Below are 24,790 nucleotides of genomic sequence, written 5' to 3'. Positions count from 1 at the left end.
TTACCAAGATCTTGAACAGCTAGGGAGGTTATGCTAAAGCCTGCTATAGACATCAATGGATGCTCAGTATATTAAAACTCATTCAAAACTGCATTAAGAGTTGAATTTAAAAAAAAATGGTAGTAAGTATTATCTGATACTACAGAATAGGTTTATAAAAATAAAAAGATTGTTCCTTTCAATGCATTTGAACACATCTTCCAGTATATACCACATTTCTTAAGTCTATCTATGGAAAGTAAACATAATCAGCTCTTGAGTCTATGACATGTATCATGCTTTTATTGTAATTATTGATGACTCTTCCAACTGCAATGCCAATGTAGAAAAAAAATATACATATATATTATTATAATTTTTTTTATTTTTTTTAAGGTGGATGTCAGTAGATTTCTTTTCACAGCTGCTTAGCAGAGAAGAATGAGATTAGGATAGGAGGAATAAGCAAATATACAAGTTGACTATTGCCAATAAAACAAAGGACCACTGCTGGTGTGCATTTGTGCATTAGTTTGTGATTGTTCTGGGGCTTTAAGTTATTTGCATTTACCTCCTGATTGTGTATGGCAGTTTTACAACAATAATATGTTTTACGTTACACAAAGCAATTTAACAAGTTAAAACTGCTACGCAGAATTACTCAGCAATTTGGAAAGTAAAATGGACAATAATTGTCCTGAAAGGAACATTCAGCAATTAATTTAGCCACAGCCCATGAAGAATCCTGAGCTCTGAGTAGGCAATGGCTGGTGTGTTGGCTAATGACCCAAGGCCCAGCCAATCATTAACTGCAACAAGGACGGATTCTAGGACGGTAATGGTGGTAATAAATTGTATTCAGTCGTTTTTAATGCAATGCCCCAAAAAGTTTTCTTCTACTGTTTGATGGTAACGAACTATATTTTAGAAATCAGGATACAGGACACTTCTGTCTGGCATTATAATTAAGCAATAATCTATCCAGAATTGCTAGTTACTGTACTAGTAATTAATGACTGTTTCTTATGAACAGCCAGAGGGGAAGAAGTACCAGTTAGTGTTGGAACAGAATGTTAAGAAATAATTGTTGCCATTACATAGTCCAATCAATGCTTTATTGTAGAAGTGGCTAAACACTGAGTCTGTATAGATGCTGAGGGGAAATAGCTATGCTGGAAAATATTCATCACATAAAATCATAGAAGCAACTCTCTCAACATTATGACAATTTTTCGTGGAAAAAATTAAATGTCATTCTGTTGCATTATGTAACCTGAAGCTCATTCATGGTAATTTGAGGGAAAAGTGGCCAGCGCCTGTTCTAAGTATTTAATAAGTAGGCAGCAAAAACATTGTTGCTGATGGGGGAAATTACATTTTTTCCTATGCCTAAAAATATAAAAATGTCAAGACTACGGGTCATATTTAGCAAATGTGCCAAAAGGTTTTACACCTTAGCAACGTCTAGTAAATATGGGCCAATAACTTTGGATTGCTTTCTTGTCAAACAGAAAGGCTAGAATCGCCTTACATAGTGTAACAATGTTTATTGAAAAATCCCAATAAAGAGTTTCATGTAGAGATGTGCAAATCCGTCCCAACTGTGTTTTCCAACTTTTTCACCATTTTTTTAATTTTTTTTTAAATGTGCGGTTTCAGAAGATATTTCACTGCGCTGTACAGGGCGGCAAAATTCCCAACAATTAGTCGTAGATGCTGCAGGAGAGTCTTATCTGGTGCAGTCAGGGCCCGTGCAAGGTTATTTGGTGCCCTAGGTGAACCTTCAGCTTGCACACGCTCCCCCCTCCCCCTGTTCCCCCCTCCCCCCCCCCCCCCCCCCACACACACACTCAGATTTTTTTCTTTCTAACTGCAAAATGAAAATGTTATACCTAATAGATTTTGTCTAACATTCATACTGACTCCCTCTCTCCCTGTCACTTTGGTCCCTCCTCCCTCCCTGTAACTCTCCCCTTCTTGCTTCCTCTCCCATCTTTCTCATTCTCTCTCCCCCTCCCTCCCTCATTCAGTCATTCTCTCCCTCCTCTGTCATTCTCCCCCCTCTGTTATTCTCCCCCACTCTCTCCCTGTCATTCTTGCTCCCCCTCTGTCCCTGTCACAAGGCAAAACATACAAAAAGAAACAAAATAAAGGCCCACTCCGCTTTGGAGAATAACTACAGTCCAACAAAAATGTCTCTTATCTGTCTCTGTCGTTGTAGCTGTAGGGGAAGGCCTCTCTGCTCTCCTGGGTCTGCACCCTTGTGTGCTATGGAAATGTCCGTGTCCAGGTATAGAATGGTAATGCAGTCGTGTCCAGGTAAAGAATAGTAATGCAGCCAATCAGGATGGAGGAAACTGCCCTGCTCTCTCCCTGCTCTGGGAAAATCTCCCTGCAGTGTTAGAAATCTGCTGCCTCCCAAATTCTGCCGCCCTATGCGGCCGCCTAGTTGGACCTAATGGTAGAACCGGCCCTACGTACAGTACCCATTGACTTCCATACCTCCCAAACGCTGGGATATAAGCCTGTTTGACTATTTAAATTAGCTTATTTCCCAGGTATCTTAGGTGTCTTCACAAGTGTGTATCCATGTGGCATACAGGTGACCCTATTTGGATTTATACAAGTCAATGGATTCTCTACTAAATAGGTCTCTCCCTCTTTCAGGTTCTGGATCGCTGATTTGAGACATTTTGGCAACACAAAAAAACACTTGCAAACTTTTTAGCGTGAAACCAAGTTTGTAAACAGCTGTAAAGGTTGCGCACGTCTCTGGTATCATGCATGACGAACATTTTTGGTATATACTGCTGCGGCCACGTTTATTCTACAACATACCCGAAAATTTTCGGGCATGTTTTCCGATGGTCACGGGCCTCCTCCGCGCGGCCCGAAAGCGGCCCGAAAACAGCTGATAGCGCTAATAGCGCTAGACAAAGAAAGCGCTTACCGCTAAACAATGGCAATGCCCGCAGGCGCACAAAACGGCCGAGAAATGGCCGTGAACGGACCGCATCATCCCGCGATTTGCCCCGATTTGCCCGCGATTTTTAAAATCGCGGGGAAAAGGCCGCAGAAGAATAAAAGCGGCCGCCACTGTATATGAAAAAGCAAACCTCTCTGTAAATAACATTTCTAGTTTCTCTATCAAAAAAAGTCATGTACTCTACTTTCTGTTCTGCCACATTGATTATCCTAAGTATGCAAATGATTGTAAAGAATCGTGTGCAGTGCAAAATATAGCCAGTGGCCTGAGTGAACAATTGGCACATTTAACGAGCCAACCTGCAATATCTCAACTGATTGTAGACATTGCTCAGCTAAAATGTTGGGAAGAATGCCAGCATCTTGCAAAGCACGGCTTCTGCTCTTCTTTGAAACAATATAGCGTACAATCCGTATTCTAATCTTCACATGGATTCCAATACAATAAATTGAATTTAATTAGGGCTACTCCCTAAAGGAAAACAGAGACAAAGGTTAATCCAGCCAAAAAATGGTAAATCATCATCCATAAACCCTTTTTTTTTGCACTATTGAATTGTTATACGTGTTTTAAAAATCAGGTCTTTATCGTTCCAATTCTCTTTGTGCACTGTGGGGATTCAGTTATAAAAGCAGTTCAGAAGCAGCCAGAGTGATATAGGGTTTTATGATGGAGAACGGAAAACTATTTTGGAGAAAGCTACCTTAAATTTAACTTTTTTTCTCTTCTCTCTCTCATAGCACATTCTGCAATGCTCAGTACAGCAACATAACTATCAGAAAACTAGGCAAAATACTCATCCCCTTCTCTCCCCCCCCCCTTCCCCATTGGCAGGCAATCTTTTGATTGTACGGTATGGTATAATATCAAAACTGACCAAGTGCTTTAAAAAATATATATATAAAATTAGAACACAAGCGTATCATGGATCAAACGTGTTTATTGTAAGGCACACTTTGTTTTTTTGTGTATTTAGGGCAGGTTTAGCTGCTTTACTTTAAACTAATCAATTGATTAATGAACTAATTAACCACATTTCTGATCTGAATGTTCCATTTTCACCAAGAAATAAAAGGGATATATGCAACTTTTAAATACTATTAGATAGTGATGCAATTTAAGGCACGACTCTCAGGTGCGTAACTAACTAAAAACACACCAGGAACGTCTGGGTGGGTTCGAGGAATAAATAAAACCTTCTCCATTTGCACCTGCTTTGCAATACGTGCCTGTCTATTTTAAGCACAGTGATGTCGAAACGACTTCTTTGCATGCTGTCCTCTTATAACCCCCGTCACTGCTGGAGGGATTGAACGTCTGTGTCCCTGTCTTTGGTGCAGGAGTTCTTAAATTGTGCTCCTTAGACTACTAGTGGTCTCCAAATATTTTTACCCTTCAAGATTTCAGATGTGAAAACCACTGTCGTAGAAGATGGGCCATTGTGCACTTTTCTTGGGGGCGGGTGGTTAAATCAGTGTTACTGTATGAGAAGGATACAGAACACATGATAGGGTTGTTGGTGCAGTCCTACTGTATTTAGTCAGTCCAAATGTTTTATTATTTGTTTTACTACATTTTCTCAATCCTTTCCTATGGACACCCTTCGCCAAGGCTATATTTTGGGGATGGCCAACCAGTTACACATTTGCATGTAAGATAAGTGCATTTATGTACTTCTGTGTGGTACAGCAGTAATTCAATGGTTATTACTCATATCTGGTCGGGATTAGGTTGAAGTCTTGAAGATAGGATTGAGAGGCACTTTTTTAATGTGTAATTCTTCAAATGTTTTGGAGAAGGGATGATTTACAATAATGTATGTGTCATGAGTGCATCATAAATAACCTAAGAGCTATAATTTAGTCTGATCATAACTTAAGCCTGGTCACTTAAGCTTTAGAAGTGCTGCATTTGTGTTATGAGTCCCTGACTCGTCTAATTGAAAGCGATCTGTGTTTTTGAAATTTAGGCACCAAAATATAACATATTCTAATTAAGAAACTTTCATGAAAATGTTAACAAATGTGTTAAATGACTCATTTGAACTGGGGCAGATTTTCTTATTTGAAGTAAGTCTTACTGTCTTTTAGCATCAATGGGATAATGGACTTCAATAGTGTCTCACTTATTTAAGTCGATGCTCTTCCTTAAATTTAATTTTCAGAAGCACCAAATCTCATTCATTTGGAAAGAGGGAATTTGGGTACCTTTGGGAAAACTTTGTATGGCCTCACTTGCTAGATATAAATATTTGAAAATGACCATTTTAATTATAAGCCATTCCCAGTTTTTCCCCATTCACTGTTCTGTTAGAAGCTTCGATACAGTATAATAGAGTGAGATCAAGGAGAAATACTAGAAGACGTTTTTATTACACTGTTGACCTGGAGACAGTTGGCAGTTCTGTGACTCTTACTTTCTAAAAAGAGCCAAGGTATAATTTCCAGAAGCTTCTTGGCTATGATTACCTTGGAAATTACGGTCATCACCTTAGTATTTTCCGTGTCGTCATTACACTCATAACACTTCCCTCTCTCTTAAGTTACTCTACGGGTTGGCAATTTTTTTTGCACATTTTTTATACTTAATACACAATTGTATTACCTATTTATTTGCACTTTTAGCGTACTAGTTCTTGATATAGTTCACTATTATGAATGCCTTTGGACATAACCATTAATGGTTTGATTGTTTGGTAAGGTTTAGTTAGCGGTGTATGGAATTGTATACATAGGAGCTGATTCGATATTCTCCCACCGCCCAAGAAAACTGCCATTAAAGTCCATAGCAGTTTTTGGTTGATCCTGGTAGGATTGACTCCTGTGGAGAATATTGAGTCAGCCATTAGTTTGCTCACTCTTTCTCTGACAAAGCAATGCACTGTCACATAAGGAGAAGGACTCATCAGAGTTCGTGTAGCTATTATGTCTTCTTCGTATTTCATGGAATCAAACATTTCTGTGATGGTACAGTATGAAGATTTGTGTCACTGGTGTTGAAGCCCAATCCAGTCTATTGTTATTGTGGAAGAAGAGAAGTTGGCGGTGAGAGCACAGTGTCTGCCGGTTGGATCCTTCCCAGAGTAAAATTAAGCCGCACTACAAAAAGTGTCTCTCAGATATCTCTTTGGCAAACCCCAGCTAGTCCAAAGATTAATAATACGAAAAGAAAAGTCTCAAACTTAATGAATAATAGGTATATTTTAGCTACCATTCATAGGGCGCAAAATGATGACCTAAAAAGTGTTCCACCTCCATGAAACTCGCTAAAATTAAAGCAACTTTCAATCAAACCGAAATGCTGCACGCCAGAAACTATTGCAAGAGATGCATGGATATATTACAAACAAAAATTACTGCAAATATGGCCAAGCATTTTCACATATGTATGGCAAAAAAAATGTTCTAGGGCATACTTCACCTGTGGGGTAATATATTTAAGATCTGTGCACAGTATAAAAGAAATAAAAAGGAAAAACTGGTGTTATTCTGTGGCAAACATTTGCAACAGAGCTATAAAACGTTATATTGTTCTTACGGAGACTTTTTCATTAATATATCTGGTGCACTTTTTTCCCTTCAAAATTGCACCAGATTTGCAGCGAAAGAAACTTTGATACAAGGCTCCCTCTGTCTTCACCAAAGTCGATGTTTGGGGTTAGATTTGATTAGTCTTTCTTTTTCTGCAATAAAAGAAAGTGAATACTAAGTATGAAAGTGCTTGCGATAGATAGATAGACTTTTTATTGGAGCTCCACAATGTTTCCCATTATGTCTGTTCTAGATTTATGACGGATGCGGCTCGGCGTGAACAAGAAACGCTGAAGAAGAAAATCCAGCCCAAGCTCTCCTTGACACTGTCAAGTTCTGTGTCTCGTGGGAATGTTTCCACACCCCCTCGCCACGGCAGCGGCAGCCTCACCCCTCCTGTCACTCCTCCCATCACTCCATCCTCCTCCTTCCGCAGCAGCACACCTACAGGTAAGAGAAGATATCGCGCTATTCTCAAGCCTTTGTGGATTGGGACAAGACATTGATGTCTAGTCCGCCAGGTACAATTATTGTTGCTTGAATCCTGCCTCACAGAGCTTGCAACATGGTTTGCAGATGCGGGAAGCTCCAAAGACACACGTTTACATACAGTATTATCAGTTAGAAAAGACAGGTGGCACATTAGAGAAAGGGAAGTAAACAAGAAGAAATACATGTCAGTGGGTAAACGAGAGGAGAGAGAGACCCTGTTTGTAGGAGTAAAATTGCATGTATGTAGAATTATGTTTTTCTTATTTTCTTATTTACATCTATTAGCAAATATCACCAGTTAGCGTAATATTTATTGCAGCCATACTGTGAAAATAATGCAGGATAATATGATATACACAATGAAACAACCGTTCTGTGCCGAATAATTTTTGGGCTTGATACAGTAGCAACCCTATTCTGCACTATTAACAGACTTTTTAGGGTTTGCTCCAAATTGAACTTGGTGGACGATTTGGCCGCACTTTCTCCCTGTTTGGGGTGCAGAGAAACATTCTTTTTATTTGTACATACCTTTAATACTGTATCTGTATGCCTAGTACAGTCCATTTCTGTACCCCCCTCAAAAAAATGATTTTAATGGCGGCGATTGAGAAATGTTTTGTTTGTTCAGAGGCGCACGAAAAGAGCAATTTAGAATGAGATGTCCACGTGGCAATTTTGCACCCAAAAATACATTTGTGAGCCTTAGTAGAATGGCCCCAATCAGTTTTAAAGTAGAAGTCCCCTTAATAATTCCTCTTTAAAAAAAAATATGTAAAATGAATGTAAAATGTAAGGAAATGAGTACTATGATAGACATTTCAAATGCTTTTCTAACACCTGATTAGGAAAATGAATGCTGCAGTAGCAGCCCCCCTCCCCACACACCCAAAATGCTTTTGTTTAATGGGTAGCAGAAGTGAACATACTAACTTTATGCTGGTTTAATATGTGATGGCATTTTAGATCCCCAGGAATGTCAAGTTTCAGATTTCTTTAACGTTCAGCTAACGTATTTACAATCAGCAGCAGCATACTATTGCTGGGGACAAAAATTCGCAATGATAGAAATGCAGGTATTTGCTCAGCATCAGTTGTACATTTGTACACAGATGTAGCAGGCACAATTACACCCGTTACCAACATGCAACCATCTTTTGTGTCAGTGCCAAACTCCGTGCATTGGTCTCTGACGTGTGGAGGGCTCAAGTTTGAAGTGTGAGTGGAATAAGAGGACAAGCGTTCACCAGACATGCTAAGCCCCACGGATTGGAAAGTCTTATCCAACATCAGACACTTCAATGCGGTCTCGCCTTTTCATATCTGAATATGTTCCTCGTAATAATTTTGGCCGAAAAGCATAACTCCAATTCATACTCATTTTGGGGCCCTAGCGGGTTTTTTTTATTCTCCATGAGCAATATATAATGACTTTCATGTTCCAATGTAAATATTTCCTTTCCTGCAGAATGATTAGAATTTGGAAATTGTTAATAATGCAGATAAATGTTAGCAGCGCTCCAGGTAATGTTGGCCATAACATATTTTAGTTAGCACGACCCTGACTGGATATTTTTATTAGCTTATGTATAATTAGTCAAATGTTGTAATGTGTGCACTTGTTATTTGGCTAATAAGGGTTAAAATATAGAGAGCGAAGAATATCAGAGCAAGAAGTCCTGTTCAGACCCTGGAGACGAGTGGTAGGCTCAGGACTATGGTATCAAAGTACGTCTTCATGGAAAAGGTAGTGAATTAATAGAGCAGACTCCCAACAGAGGTAATACAGTAAATAATGTTGAAAATATTAAATACATTGCTTTGGAATAGAGATATAGGTATCATAAATATGGGAAGAAAGCAGGGATAGGGTCTGAAGCTTTAGAGCAGGCAGGACAATGAAGAGAACAGGTGGACCAAGGGGTCTTTATGTAATGACAATATTTGTGTTTCTGTGCTATGCATGCATGCCAGTGTGAATGGTTTATTTGTATCATTTTCACTCTGCGTATTTCCCTGGTTTTACATACTTTTGAAACTTCCGGTGTATGAAGCATTTCTTTGAGAGAGTGTAGGGGAATGGTTGAGGATGTTGGCCTTTCTTAAATGGTAGCTGGTAGGTTCAGTTTCTACACGAGTCATTTTCACACTGTGACTGTGACCATGCGCAAAACAGTTGTGCCTTTTCAGTATATGAAAACAAGATGTGGGTCTCAATGTATCTATCCTATCGACAATATGTTACAAGGCATGGACATTGGTCCCAATAATGTTACCACTGAGAGCTTTTTGTTTTTGAGAGCTGTGCATTCCCAGGGACACCATTGTAACCCAATCTCGTAACATCGGGTGATCTGATATTATTTCTATTCAGTCATTAATAGAATTTTCCATACTGTGTACTTGTTTCCCTTTCAGCGTTCCTTCCTTTCTTTCGTGATAGCATCATTAATACATGCAGATAAATATGTAAACCAACCGCGTGTTAATGAAGTGATTGTAAATTGCGTATCGGTCATGTTATGGTCTTAGCAACAATACTGTCCGTTTTACTTCATTTTTTTAAACTATGAAACAAGGTGGTGGATAGAGAACTACAATTCCATATTTCAGAAACAGATACACAACAGATTTGTACAACTGTCATTTTTAAGTGGAGCCACTAAGTGTTTTAGACACGAACTGTGAAAGTTAATGTCGACAGTGCAGTCTTGCCTGGAATTGTTGATGTCAGAAGATGACCCTTCAAGAGCAGGAGGTACATGGAACATTGAGTCACATTATGTAGTATGATTCCCTGGGGCTCAAAGGAAAATGTACATGTGTGTAACCTCACCATTGATTGTTATGCTTGGCTCTTGCATTCCTCCATTTCATCTAAAGAAGCAACTATTAAACCAGCAAAACTACATTCTCATTTCTATTTATTAATTGTGTTATATGTAAGGCATGTCACAATCGTGTATGATTCTACATTCTTACTTAAGCTGGCAATCGTTTCGTGCTCCCGTTAAAAATCTGTAAAAATCCTGATTGTGTGCGTAACGAAATAGGCGCCTTTCAGTTTCAATTAATCCTTCAGTCAGTGTAACTCAGCAGCTACAATTTGTTCTTATATTACTACGGTGACATTGACTATTTTTACAGTTTGCAGCTCAAACTGCTGGGAACATTGGCAACAAATTATCACAAACAGGAACGTGTTGCAAAAAATCTTGCACTGCTGGGGAGGTGTGCTAAAACCTGCTATAGAAATCAAAGGATGCTCAGTATATTAAAACTCATTAAAAATGCCATTAAGAGTTGAATAAAATAAAAAACAGTCACTATAATCTAATGCTACAGAACTGAGTTATATTTTAAAAATCGTATACAATTTCACATGTTTTGCTGCTTTAAATTAATTTCAAATTGTACTTGTTCTTTCACTAAAGGGATGATTTAAACATAAGTTTTTACTTGGCCACTGTTGAAAAGGCTAATTTATGATGTGGTCAGCATGTAACCAACTCTGTGCCCGTCACATTCATTACTAAGCTATCACATTCTAGATGCACATAGCAGTGCATGCCAGCAACGAAGGAGCAAACGTGTTTCGGTGTGACAAATATCTTTCTATTGCAACATGGTACATTTTGTTAGTATCTTAACATTTCCAATATTCTGCACTTTGTATTAGCTGAGGTCTGAGAAACCAGTTTACATTGGACACACCTCCAAGCTCGGTTTCTACAAGTTGTGTTTGCCAGGCTAGAAATAATACTCCTTTTTAAATAGTGGGTTCCAAAATCAACATTCTAACGTCAACTCGTGCAGGATTTACAATAGTCTAAGCATGTTTTAGATCAGGGGCAGCCAACTCCAGTTCTCAAGAGCTCTAGCAAAAGGTCAGGTTTTTAGGATATCCCTGCTTCAGCACAGGTGGCTCAATCAGTGGCTAAGATGTGCAGTAGCGGGGTAATACTGAAAACCTGGTTTGTTGGTAGCTCTTGAGGACTGGAATTGGCCACCCCTGTTTTAGATGCTTCAAGTAATTACAATTTATACCATACAGTAAGTATCTTAGATTGGGAATTTTTTAGAATGGTTGATTTGAAAGAACTCTTTCTGTGACAGCTTTTAGGATGAAGGAGTTTTTCATTAATATTATGTTTATTGGAGATAAACACTTAATAACTAAATATTAATTCCAACAATTAATAAAATAAGAGTATTGCAAAATATGTAGTACAAAATACAATATGTAAAAAGAAATATGTGAGGAATATATGTATATATATATAAACAGAAAAAAAAGACTGCGCTTGGGTATAGTGTGATAGAAAATGCAATAATAATATATAATAAATAATAACAATATAAAATGTATATATATGGATTTAGAACCCATATACAGTAAATTAATTCTTACTGTGCAATCAGACAATACATGAATAGATAATAAAAAGATGTGGATCCTTGATCAAATTACAAACTTTAAAATGAGTCCTCTGAAGTCCCAAATGAAATCCAATGTGGAAAAGAGTTACACAGAAGCACTATCAGGATGAAGGCAGCTTCTTTAAAAGGGCACAACGACCTCCCTCTCCACCTGCATAGATAATGAAAGAAAAAAGCGCCCAATCCTAGTGCCTTACTGTGCAAAAAGTATTTAATTTCCCAATAAAAATGTTCAAATTGAACTCACAAACAAAGAGAATAAAAAAGCATTTTATGAGTTAATACTCATGCTCCATGGTTCTGTAGGCGTTGCTGTTCCTCTGCTCCGCTCCGTGACTCCACTGCATCAAAGTACAGCCCTCGTGTGCCTCTGCCTGCAGAGACTGACGATGTTGGGCTCACCACAGCTTCCTTCCCCCGGGAACACACCAGCCGATGATCCAGGTTCCTACCGGGGGCACTGTGTGCAGCGGAACAATCAGATGACACCACATGAAGTCCACTGGTATCGAGCAGGAGGATTATAGCCAGAATTCAGAAGAGATGCTTAACAGGACCCACAGCACACTTGTCCCTACGCGTTTCAACAGCCCCTGATGAATACAGCTTATGCTGTTGAAACGCGTAGGGACAAGTGTGCTGTGTGTCATCTGATTGTTCCGCCGCACACAGTGCCCCCGGTAGGAACCTGGATCATCGGCTGGTGTGTTCCCGGGGAAAGGAAGCTGTGGTGAGCCCAACATCGTCAGTCTCTGCAGGCAGAGGCTGTACTTTGATGCAGTGGAGTCACGGAGCGGAGCAGAGGAACAGCAACGCCTACAGAACCATGGAGCATGAGTATTAACTCATAAAATGCTTTTTTATTCTCTTTGTTTGTGTGTTCAATTTGAACATTTTTATTGGGAAATTAAATACTTTTTGCACAGTAATGCACTAGGATTGGGCGCTTTTTTCTTTCATTATATATATATATATATATATATATATATACACATATAAATATACATATACATGCACACACATATATATTTTTTATATTATAATATATATATTAGAATATGTGTGTATATATACAGTTAGGTCTGGAAATAATTGGACACTGATACAAGTTTTGTTATTTCGGCTGTGTACTAAAATAAATTCAAGTTACAGTTAAATAATGAATATGGGCTTAAAGTGCAGTCTATCCGCTTTAATTTGAGGGTATTCACATCCAAATTGGAAGAAGGGTTTAGGAATTACATCTCTTTAATATGTAGCCCCCTCTTTTTCAAGGGACCAAAAGTAATTGGACAATTGACTCAAAAGCTGTTTGATGGGCAGGTGTGGGCTATTCCTTCATTATTTCATCATCAATGAAGCAGGCAAAAGGTCTGGAGTTGATTCCAGGTGTGGCATTCGCATTTGGAAGCTGTTGCTGTGAACCCAAAACATGCGGTCAAAGGAGCTCTCAATGCAAGTGAAACAGGGCATCATTCGGCTGCAAAAAAAAAAGAAAATCCATCAGAGAGATAGCAGGAACATTAGGAGTGGCCAAATCAACAGTATGATACATTCTGAGGAATAAAGAACGCACTGGTGAGCTCTGCAACACAAAAAGGCCTGGATGTCCATGGAAGACAACAGAGGTGGATGATCGTAGGATCCTTTCCATGGTAAAGAAAAACCCCTACACAACATCCATCCAAGTGAAGAACACTCTCCAGGAGGTAGGCATATCATTATCCAAGTCTACCATAAAGAGAAGACTTCACAAGAGCAAATACAGAGGGTTCACCACAAGGTGCAAACCATTCATAAGCCTCAAGAATAGAAAGGCCAGATTAGACTTTGCCAAACAATATCTAAAAAAGCCAGCCCAGTTCTGGAACAGAATTCTTTGGACAGATGAATCTAAGATCAACCTGTACCAGAATGATGGGAAGAAAAAAGTATGGAGAAGGCTTGGAACGGCTCATGATCCAAAGCATACCGCATCATCTGTAAAACACGGTGTCAGCAGTGTGATGGCATGGGCAAGCATGGCTTACAATGCCCATGGGTCACTAGTGTTTTTTAATGATGTGACAGAAGACAGACGCAGCCGGATGAATTCTGAAGTGTATAGGGATATATTGTCTGCTCAGATTCAGCCAAATTCAGTAAAGATGATTGGACGGTGCTTCACTTTACAGAAAGACAATGACCCAAAACATACTGCGAAAGCAACCCAGGAGTTTTTTAAGGCAAATAAGTGGAATATTCTGCAATGGCCAAGTCAATCACCTGATCTCAATTCGATCGAGCATGCATTTCACTTGCTGAAGACAAAACTTAATGCAGAAAGACCCACCAACAAACAACAACTGAAGACAGCTGCAGTAAAGGCCTGGCAAAGCATCACAAAGAAGGAAACCCAGCGTTTGGTGATGTCCATGCGTTCCAGACTTTAAGCAGTCATTGCCTGCAAAGGATTCTCCACAAAGTATTAAAAATGAACATTTTATTTATGATTGTGTTAATTTGTCCAATTACATTTGAGCCCCTGAAATAAGGGGACTGTGTATGAAAATGGTTGCAATTCCTAAACGTTTCATATGATATTTTTGTTTAACCCCTTGAATTAAAGCTGAAAGTCTGCACTTCTATTGCATCTCGATTGTTTCATTTCAAATCCATTGTGGTGGCGTACAGAGCCAAAATGATGAAAATTGTGTCAGTGTCCATTTATTTCCAGACCTAACTGTATATATATATATATATATCTATATATATATAGATAGATATATATACATATATATATCTATCTATCTATATATATATAGATAGATAGATATATATATAGATATAGATATATATATCTATATATAAAGCAGAAAATAGCCGTGTTAGTCCAGTTGCGATAGTGCAGAATAAATGAGTTCTTCAGTATTAGGTGATACCTTTTTTATTGGACTAACAATTTATGTCATAGGATAAGCTTTCGAGAGTTCTCCTCTCTTCTTCAGGTCAAGCAATCCTGATATACAAAGGATTCAATGGCTATTATATGTATTATATACAGTCCATATCTGCTGGGTTTTTTTTTTTGTTTGTTTTTTTCTCTACACTGTTTTAGCCATTGAATCCTTTGTATATCAGTATTGCTTGACCTGAAGAAGAGAGGAGAACTCTCGAAAGCTTGTCCTATGACATAAATTGTTAGTCCAATAAAAAAGGTATCACCTAATACTGAAGAACTCATTTATTCTGCACTATCTAGATATATATAAAATAAACAACATGATGTTTCCAAGAAAATGTGGTGTGATTGTTGTTAATTCATGAACAATTAAGCTGTTTCATTCATAGAAAATGTCTTGTGTGAAAGTCATTTATAAGTTGACTTGTGTTTTTGTTCTAATTTCATAGAATAATGAAGGTTTAAAGCAGAATATTGGAATAATTGTCAGCTCTTTGGGAGAGAATGGTTGCATTGCAGGTTTAACAATTAGGTTTTGCAAGTAACTACTTGGCACTATTTGCTCACCCTCCCTTTCATGTTTTTTTGTGTCTGGTGGATTGTGGATCTTTTTTATTTTCACTAGCTCCGTTCTCTCTTTTTCTCTAGTATCGGAATTCCAAAGTTCCAAAATGGTGTCATCCTTTATAAATGAAGCAGCATGGTATGTTAAAGAGGCAATCCATGCTGTTTTTTCTTCTTCTATTTTTTAATTTTTAACAGCAGATTGAAGCAGGGGGTATCAGGAGTTGAACCCCGTTAATTTCAGCCCCGAGCACCTCCTGCTTCCAGAGATACAGACCTCCGAAGGGGGTGATGGTATTGGCCTGCCGTTTTCTGCAGTTTAAAGCTCCCGCGTCACGTGGGCCAATCGGAAGCTGCACTGGGTGATGTCACGGCTTTCTATTGGCCCGCAGGCGGGAGCTTTGAAAATCTGTCATGTGAGCCCTGGAGCGGCTACCGACGCCCACTATGGAGGTAAGTATCTCCGGAAGCAGGGGGTCCCCGTAGCTGAAATAAATGGGGTTCAGTTCCGGAGACTCCCTGCTTCAATCCTGTATAAAAAAATGAAGAAGAAGAAAAAAATCTTGGATCATGGATTGCCTCTTTACATCTGTAGAATTAGTAGCCTGAATTGCTGAATTAATGTTTAATGACAACATTTTTGGATTGCCCTCAATATGTCACCTGAAAAGTAAGTCTTTTCCTTTGCGAAAATCAAACAAATGCAATTCAATTTTTCAGTAGCGCAACTTTGCATTTTCCAGCAATTTTCTCAGTTAATTACATTTGTATTGTGTTTCCAGAGTTGTGAAAATATACAGGGTTTGGTAAAGTCATCTGGAGTGACCACGAGAGGTGGAAGAGGCAATAGGAGTGTCCTAGATCCTTCATTGCCGAGCATTGTCCTGCAGCGAGCACCGTCTGACAAAGACGTCTCCTTCAGAACTCTGCTGGCTGTGTTTTTTTCTGAGGCTTTGGCGAGCAAAGGTTTCATCAAGGGAAAAATAATCGTACTAACTATTATATAGATGCTCGTAAAGGGCAGGTGTACTTCTAAATAACACCTTCAGTCAATATACAAACAAAGAGTAATCCTAAAACATAGAAGAGAAAAAGACAAAAGCTTGGCATTGCATTTCATGGCATTCTAGTTTACCAATGCTGAAGCCGTTTGGGTTGTAACAGGTTAGGCGTGACCTGTGTGTGAACGTGGAATGCTGCAATGTCTTGTTTGCTCGATTTAATGGCCAACTCTGCCCTATTTACAAAGGACACTCCCTGATACAGTTTTAAAAAAAAGTGTATTTTATTTTCATTGGTTATTTCATTCCCTGATTAAAGTGCCCCCAGCCCTATGTAACTTTTAAAAGAGAGGGATCTCCTCTCCATCCACTCCAAAGTGTCCCTGATCGGAGCTTTCATACGTTGGCCAGAATTTCTACACACTAAACGTATGCTCTATGTACTTGAAGGCAGTATTGTACCGTACAAGGCTCGTACTTTTCTTACCATCCCCGGATTCCCTCACCATGTTTGCATAATGGCCAATTATGTACACTACAAATAAGTAGCCAATGAAAATACTGGGAAATGAAGATACAAGACACGGCATAATAATACAAAGTGAATTCTCCCTGAAGACATTTACAGACCACACATTGTAAGTCACTTAAGAACAGAGATTAATGCTGTTATCCTGGCTGCTCTTTTTCTTTCTTTTTACCCGATTACTCCGTAAACTGGGCCTGCGATCCAGCGGAAGCTTAACATTCAACATTTTATTGATTCAACTGTGTTATGTTCCACAGTTGGCAAATCTTGGTACATCTTGGAGATGTAATCCTCCATTTTGTTTTCCCTGGATGGAATGGTACTTGGATCACCTTCAGAGATAAGTATCTATGGAACCAGGGGGTCCCCGGAACTTAAATGAATGCAGTTCAGCTCCGGAGACCTCCTGCATCCGATGGAATAAATAAATAAAAAACAAGCGGAAAAACAGCTATAAATCCTGTGAGTAGTGTGGGCCACTACAGCTATAAATCCTGTGAGTAGTGTGGGCCACTACCGCTATAAATCCTGTGAGTAGTGTGGGCCACTACCGCTATAAATCCTGTGAGTAGTGTGGGCCACTACAGCTATAAATCCTGTGAGTAGTGTGGGCCACTACAGCTATGAATCCTGTGAGTAGTGTGGGCCACTACCGCTATAAATCCTGTGAGTAGTGTGGGCCACTACAGCTATAAATCCTGTGAGTAGTGTGGGCCACTACAGCTATAAATCCTGTGAGTAGTGTGGGCCACTACAGCTATGAATCCTGTGAGTAGTGTGGGCCACTATAGCTATAAATCCTGTGAGTAGTGTGGGCCACTACAGCTATAAATTCTGTGAGTAGTGTGGGCCACTACAGCTATAAATCCTGTGAGTAGTGTGGGCCACTACAGCTATAAATTCTGTGAGTAGTGTGGGCCACTACAGCTTTCACTGACTATTTCATTTTGGCTAGCAAAAGTAATGATGCCATCGAACATACTGCAATTACCTGTCTTCTTCGTGCATAGTGTTCCCTGACCCCATGAACATCAGACCATATTGCTGTCCACTTCCGTGTAGCCATTCAGCGGAATGAGTGATGTCATCATTCAGATGGAAGCAAAGAAGAAGTCGGAAATCTTGTAAACACAAGCCTAAAACGACAGAACCTTGTACATGATTATTACTGAGCAAAACCAGTCCCAGCTCACTGGATGCAGGCTGAAATATTGTGTTAGGGTTGAAGGCTTGGCTTGTTGGGTTTTTTTTTTGGTACTACTGCAGAGTACTGTTCTAGCTACTCCACCTTTAGAAAATTCTAAACTCTAAATATTAGGACACGCGTCTGTAAATCATCAATAAAACACTGGGTTATGTCTTGTCTGTGGTAAAGCGGTAGGAGGGGATTTTCTAGTTATGGCAATACAAAAAAAAACATGAGACTTGCAGCACACTCTTATATTTCAGTCCCTGATGCTGTAAAAACGTAATCAAACGAACTCCAGGAATGCATTCCGTTTGAAGCTAAAGTACTTTGTGTACAAAAAGAGGACTAACCTTAATTATTCTGCATTACATCTGTATTAATCAATAGAAAAGCAATGCAATTTGTCTTAACGTGCCATGCCACTTAACAAGATGTGAACATTTGAAATAAGCTAGACCAGGGATTCATGGTTGCAAGCTAGGAATCATAACATTTCAACATCACCAGAAGGCTAATGGAGGGTACAATGAAAACATCATAATTCTATCCTGAAGATTTAAAGTTCAGCTCTTTTTATAAATGTCACTTTATCATTTGTATCAGGAAAACCTCTGCCTCTGCTGATAACCCCTTCAGTGCAAGGCACACTTTTGTTGCAAAAAATGATATAGCATCATCTATGAGGTTATGGAAGACTTTGCTGAAATGTAAGCATTTATGCGGTTGTTGGGAGTCTTTCCATTAGAAAAGGGTATGTTTCTACATCTGTTACCATAAGCTACCCTTATTAAAAGCTTGCCTGAATTGCTTTAAAGCAGCAATATGGGTAAACTTAAAATAATAATAATAATATATATGTTTTATTACAGATTGGAAGAAGGGGGTCTCTGAAGCAGAACCCAGTTAATTTCAGCTCTGGGGACCCCCAGCTTTCAGAGATACTTACCGCCGTAGGAGGTGCCAGTATCTCTGCGGAGTTTAAAGGTCCAGGTAGATTTGTAGATATTTAGGGACCAAGCTGTAGCTGTGATGTAACCATATAGTATGCTTTTGGGGAAAACTGTTTGACCTGAGCTATTAGACTGATGTGCAGTTTGGATAAAATGTAGTTCGATTAGGGGCCCTATTTAATATGCTTAAAAAAAAAAATCAGTTCAGGCCAAAAATGTCAGATTTCTTCCTCCAAAAAATGTAAAATGATTTTGTTGAATCCAATAAAAATTAGCACAAATAGATACTCAATCAAAAACTCTAATAATATGCCTGAAAACATAAGCAAGAAGCCTCCATCTTGGAAATGCACAAGCCTATGTCAGAGACTAGGACAATTTATTACCTCAGCTTTCATCTGCATTCCACAGGGATGTATGAGGGGCGTGGAGGTGTTTCACCTGCTTCACTGCTGTCTTCAACAATTTTAACATTTACTTTGCAGCTTTATTGGTAATTTCACCTATGTGAGCAAGCTGGGGGAGAGGGATAATTTACCCGAAACCCACTGTTCAGAGTTTATTGAATACGGGCAGAATACTGAAACTTGCCGCTCATTTCAGTGTTGATGTTCAATTTGTCCGAAAATATATACAGTAGTTCTATTTTTTGGGGGGGCTGATTCAGGTATCTGAATTAGGGGAAGAGGGCTTTATTGCAGAGTTTTTAAGCAGCATATTGAGTAGGATCCGGACGCACATCTTGCCATTCAGTGTGTATGCGGACATATAGCAGCTGTTGCGGGGAGAACACTTGCGTGGGAAACATGAGTGTGTTGTTTCTTTGTAATTTTAGATTGTTGCTCTGAAGTAGGGTTGCCAGGTGGCTTCACCAAAAATACTGGACACACTGGTGAAAAATGCGGCGAGCTAGAAAATTCGGTGGGGAGGTATGTTATTTATTAATTCTCAGACCGTTATGTCATTTTTTCTAAATTTCACTCCACGTGTACACCAATTTGCACCATTTCATATTCTATTTCGTAAAACATTCTGGGGGAGGTTTGGGGATTGAGCGCCCTCCCAGCATTTTTTTATGAAATAGAATTTGAAATGGTGCAAATGGAGTGAAATGTAGAAATAAATGACATAACGGTCAGATAATTTATAAATAACATGCCAGCAGTCATACAGTACATGGCTATACTGATTTTAATGCTTCTCTCCCACTACTTCCAAGATTGTTGCACCCCCCCTCATCCTACCTCTCACCCCCTTCATCCTCCCTCTCACCCCCCTCCTCATCCTCCTCTCACGCCACCACCACTACCCTCATCATCATCTCCTCACCTCCCCTCATGATCATCATCATCATCATCATCATCATCATCATCATCATCATCATCATCATCATCTCCTAACCCCCTCATCATGTAATTTCCCCCCCTCATCATCATGTCATTTCCCCCTCATCATCATCATCATCTCATTTCCCCCATCATCATCATCATCATCATATCCCCCCTTCATAATCATCTAATTTCCCCCCATCATCATCAACTCATCTCCCCCCATCATCATCATCATCATCATCTCATTTCCCACTCCCATCATTATCATCCTCTTATTCCCCACCTCATCATCATCTTATTCCCCCCCCCCTACCCTCCATATTATCATCATCTTATTCCCCCCATCATCATCATCTCAGCTCATCCTGGCCCCCCCAATCATCATCTCATTTCCCCAGGCTGGACCCCATCATCATCTTATCCCTCCCCCCATCATCATCTCAGCTCATCCTGGCCCCCCCAATCATCATCTCATCTCCCCAGGCTGGACCCCATCATCATCTTATCCCTCCCCCCCCCCCCCCCCCATCATCATCTCTGCTCATCCTGGCCCCCCATCATCATCATCTCATTTCCCCAGGCTGGACCCCATCATCATCTTATCCCTCCCCCCATCATCATCTCAGCTCATCCTGGCCCCCCCAATCATCATCTCATCTCCCCAGGCTGGACCCCATCATCATCTTATCCCTCCCCCCATCATCATCTATGCTCATCCTGGCCCCCCATCATCATCATCTCCCCAGGCTGGCTCCCATCATCATCTTATCCCCCACCCCCATCATCATCTCATCCTGGCCCCCATCATCATAATCTCAGCTCATCCTGGCCCCCCATCATCATCATCCCTTCTCCCCAGGCTGGTCCCCATCGTCATCTTATCCTCCCCACCCCCATCATCATCTCATCCTGGCCCCCCATCATCATCATCTTATTTCCCCCCCCCCATCATCATAATCTCAGTTCATCCTGGCCCCCCATCACCCCTTCTCCCCAGGTTGGCCCCCATCATCATCTTATCCCCTACCCCCCTCCCCCATCATAATCATATCCTGGCCCTCCATCTTATTTCCCCCCCCCTACACCCCTCAGGGGGTGTGGGCTCCGCCCCTGCTGTCCTCTGATTTGCCGTCCACTCCTCCAATCAGGGGCACGACTGCACATGCCACTCACGAGTGCTCCTGACTGCGCCCGGCCACCGTCTGCGGCCCGCCCTTGCCTCCAGTCTCAGGATCAGCACCAGGCCATCGCTTCCAGCTGCGCTTGCCGCCACCCTACGCCGTCGCATCCAACCGCCGCCCTTGTGCTTGCCACTGCAAAAATGGTAATACCGGACACGTATGTGTCCGATATTACCTCCGATTTTATACCTGACAGGCATCAGAATTACCGGCCTGTCCGGTTCAAAACCGGACACCTGGCAACCCTGCGTCTGAAGAGGCAACTGACAAAATTTAGGGACATTAGCACTGGCTCAGTGTTGCAGACTGTGGGTCTGTCGTCAGGCCCATATTTAGACATAGGCCTACTAGGCCTGGGCGTAGGATGGTGAATTTCAGGGGGGCGGCAAGTTTCAGGGGAGGCCGGTGCTGCAATTACAGAGGCCCCGCTCTATTTCCCACAACAATTAAACTGATTGCTGGGGAAGAGCACAGGGCCTCTGTAAAGGTCTCTTACCTCCTCCTGCAGCGTTGCCCTCCTCCTTCTGCAGCGTCGTGGCATCAAATGACACCGCGACGTCACGTGGTGATGCGTTGCCATTACAACATGATGTCACATAATGTCTCATTGTCATGGAAATGTGCCGCCACGTGACGTCAGAACGCTGCAAGAGGAGGCCAGGGCGGAAAAAAGGTAAGTGCCTATGGCGGCAAAATTCTAACACCAGTCCTGGCTGTTGTACAGATAGGCAGAGGTATGGGGAATTGGAAAAGGCAAACCGGGTCTGTGCTGGCCCATCCCAATAGATTTGCCAAATTGTATACATACTGTATATTGGGGTGATCAGAGCACTAATTGCAACAGTGGTGCCGGCTGATTCTTCTAGCAGCCAGGGGGTTAGTCACTCGGCACAGAGGGGACTCAGGATACCAAGCAACATGAGCAGATTATGGCAGTAGGGGGTCTCAATTATTAAAAAGGTACAGAGGGCAATCTGCTGCCATGACCTCAAGAACAGAAAAGTTAAATATAGGTAATAATAGAAATACCTTCAAGTCTAAAGTCTGTGGCAAAAAAAGGCAGGAGGCATTAAGCTACTGTAACCTATAGTATAACATTTAAAACAATAGCACAGACTGGCAATAACTTTATGTGCATATTTGCTCATGCAAGAAGCCTGTCAGATAAAATGGAGGAGTTTAGAACGAACAGCCAAAACAGCATTACAGGAACATGATGGGCAGTTAATTTAAAAGGCTATTCACTATTTAGGAAGAATCAGGCAAATCAAAATGGAGCAACCCTATTAGGATTGCAGTAGACAAATATGTGTGAGACTGAGGATGTCAAACTACTTTTGCAAATGGAAAAGACAGAAAAGCTTTGCCAAGTTTTCAGTATGGGTGATTTTAATGATCTTGACATTGACTGGAGTAATAGGATTAGCAGTGCAGCTAAAACAAATAGGTTTTTGGGTGTGCTAAAAGACCATGACCCAAATAATTGAGAAACAAACTGGGAAGTGGGCATTGTAGTGCAGTCTCATGTGAAACAGTGTAGCACATACCGTGTTATATGGGTTTAACATCCGGTCCTATAGACAGATTTTATTCAAATGTAGCGGTCATGTAAAATGGCTACAGTCATCTCTCCTGCTGACAGTAAGGCCTGGTAAGTTGTGGGCATGCCAGCAGTAATTATGGAGGTTTGCCCTCACACCCTGGTGAGGTGCCCTGTGTATGGATGGGAGTGGTCACATGCTCTGACTCCATGGTTAGTGATGTCAGAGGTGTGTCAGCTTCCAGAGTGTACATAAGGCACAGCACTGTGTCTAAGAGTTAGTTCTGCTAAGTGGAGGAGGAGTTCTGAGAGTTCTGCCAAAGTTCTATTCAGTCATTGAGTTAAGTATAAGTTCCAGAAGATGGTTATGTTATAGTAACCGAAGAGGAGACTGTGTCCAGGGACCTGGCACAGGGCAGAGATCCCTGAGGGGATAGGGAATCCCTATCTAAGGAGAAATACACCTTTTAAAGGGAGGCACTGACTGAACATGAGTGGCTAGAAATCTACTGCGAGGGGCAGCTAGCCCACTCAGGCAATAAAGATGTTCTCAATCACAAACCCTCTCGTGTACATGTGTGGAGTGAATGTACAGAGAGGAGCACCACGGAGGAGTTCCTCACCAGGACCATCCCCATGCGGACGCAGGGACCCTGATGAGGTGGAGGCGCTGCACTGGAACTAGGTAGGACTCAGCACACTACCTCAGTTGCCTGTCTGGGCGGGTTCTCCCCACACACCATCATGCGGGAGACTCAGGAGTCCTGTTGCCAACAGGTGCACCACCAGACACTACCACACTGTAATGGGGGCCGGTTAGACCACAGGGGCCAATGTGAGATTGGGTGGGTCAGGCCGGTTCAGAAATACCGTTACACAACTAAGGAAGATTCCACAAGGAATAAATAGGGATGACGTTCTTGCATTAAAAAATACAGAAGATAAATGTGCAGTCTTTAAATCATTACTGTGTAAGTACACCCTTGTGTAATACCTATAAAAGAAACAAATCAAAGCCATTGTGGCTAAATAAACAGGTAGGGGAAACAATTGAAAGGAAGGAGAAAGCGTTTTGATGAAGTCAGACGGGACAGAGGCATCTTTTCAGAATTATGAGGCAGGGATGCGCCCTCCCTCCCCCCCCCCCCCCTCTCGGCTCCAGCGTCAAATGAAGCTGCGGGGCATGTGACGTCATGTGACCCGCGGTGTCATCTGCCGCCAGGTTACCATGGCGATGCGTTGCCGAAGACAAGGTAGGAGAAAGTTACAGAGGCCTCGCGCTGTCCACCGGCATTTTATTTAAATGCCTGGGGGAGAGCACGGGACCTCTGTAAACACCGCGCCCCCCCCCCCCTGGAAAACTCCCCCCAGTATGCGCACCCCTGTTATAAGGAACGCAAAAGGGCAATCAGAATAGCAAAAATTGACAATGATAAAAGGGTTGTAATTGAAAATAAAATCAATCCTAAGAAGTTCTTCAAGTATATCAATAGCAAAAGGATTAAAAAAAGAGTGGGGGCAAGCAAGGTATTGGTGATAAGAAGATAGCAGAGGTATATTCTTTCTCTGTATTTACCAAATGGGATGGAATGTCTGACTGATGGAGCACTATCCAGATCAGGTCTGTTTACGTTAGAAAATAATTGTTTAAAGGTGCAATCCCACAGTCAGACAGTTTAATTTCTTAGGGGCCTCTGAATGGGGATATGTTGGTCAAAGTGGTTTCTTTACCCTTATCCCATCCTGTCCTTATCAGAGGACCAATAAAGATAAGGGGAGGTGGGGAGAGGGGACTGTACCAGCGCTGGCTGAACACACAGTGACATCACACACAAGGGAGCAGCCAGAGGAAATCAGACCCCTCCCAGGTCTAACTTTAAAACATAAATGACAAATTCTTATTTATTATGTTATTGTCCTCCCATCCATATTGTACTGCCCTGCGGAATATGTTGGTGCCATATAAATAAAAGATAATAATAATACATTCTTATAATAATGCATTCTTATGGCTGTCAGACTTGGGTCAGACTTGGGTCAGACTTGGGTACAAAATGTATCAATTACCTCCTAGATGAGACCCCTTTAACATGTCACTGAAATGAGTTCACTTTGGTCCTAGGAGGGATTGCCTCCA

At 41.0% G+C, this 24,790-nt stretch overlaps 1 protein-coding gene across 1 annotated transcript in view; it reads left to right on the top strand.

The window, feature by feature from the left end:
- Positions 1-24,790, top strand: part of JAZF1 (JAZF zinc finger 1) — a 294,384-nt gene that overhangs the window by 222,602 nt on the left and 46,992 nt on the right. The window contains exon 3 of the mRNA XM_075586850.1: positions 6,749-6,945. Within this exon, the coding sequence (XP_075442965.1) occupies positions 6,749-6,945 (197 nt within the window). The remainder of the gene's footprint in view (positions 1-6,748; positions 6,946-24,790) is intronic.

The sequence above is a fragment of the Ascaphus truei genome, chromosome 2, assembly GCF_040206685.1.
Source record: "Ascaphus truei isolate aAscTru1 chromosome 2, aAscTru1.hap1, whole genome shotgun sequence".
Lineage (NCBI taxonomy): Eukaryota > Metazoa > Chordata > Amphibia > Anura > Ascaphidae > Ascaphus > Ascaphus truei.
This window is presented reverse-complemented; position numbering and strand designations above follow the sequence as displayed.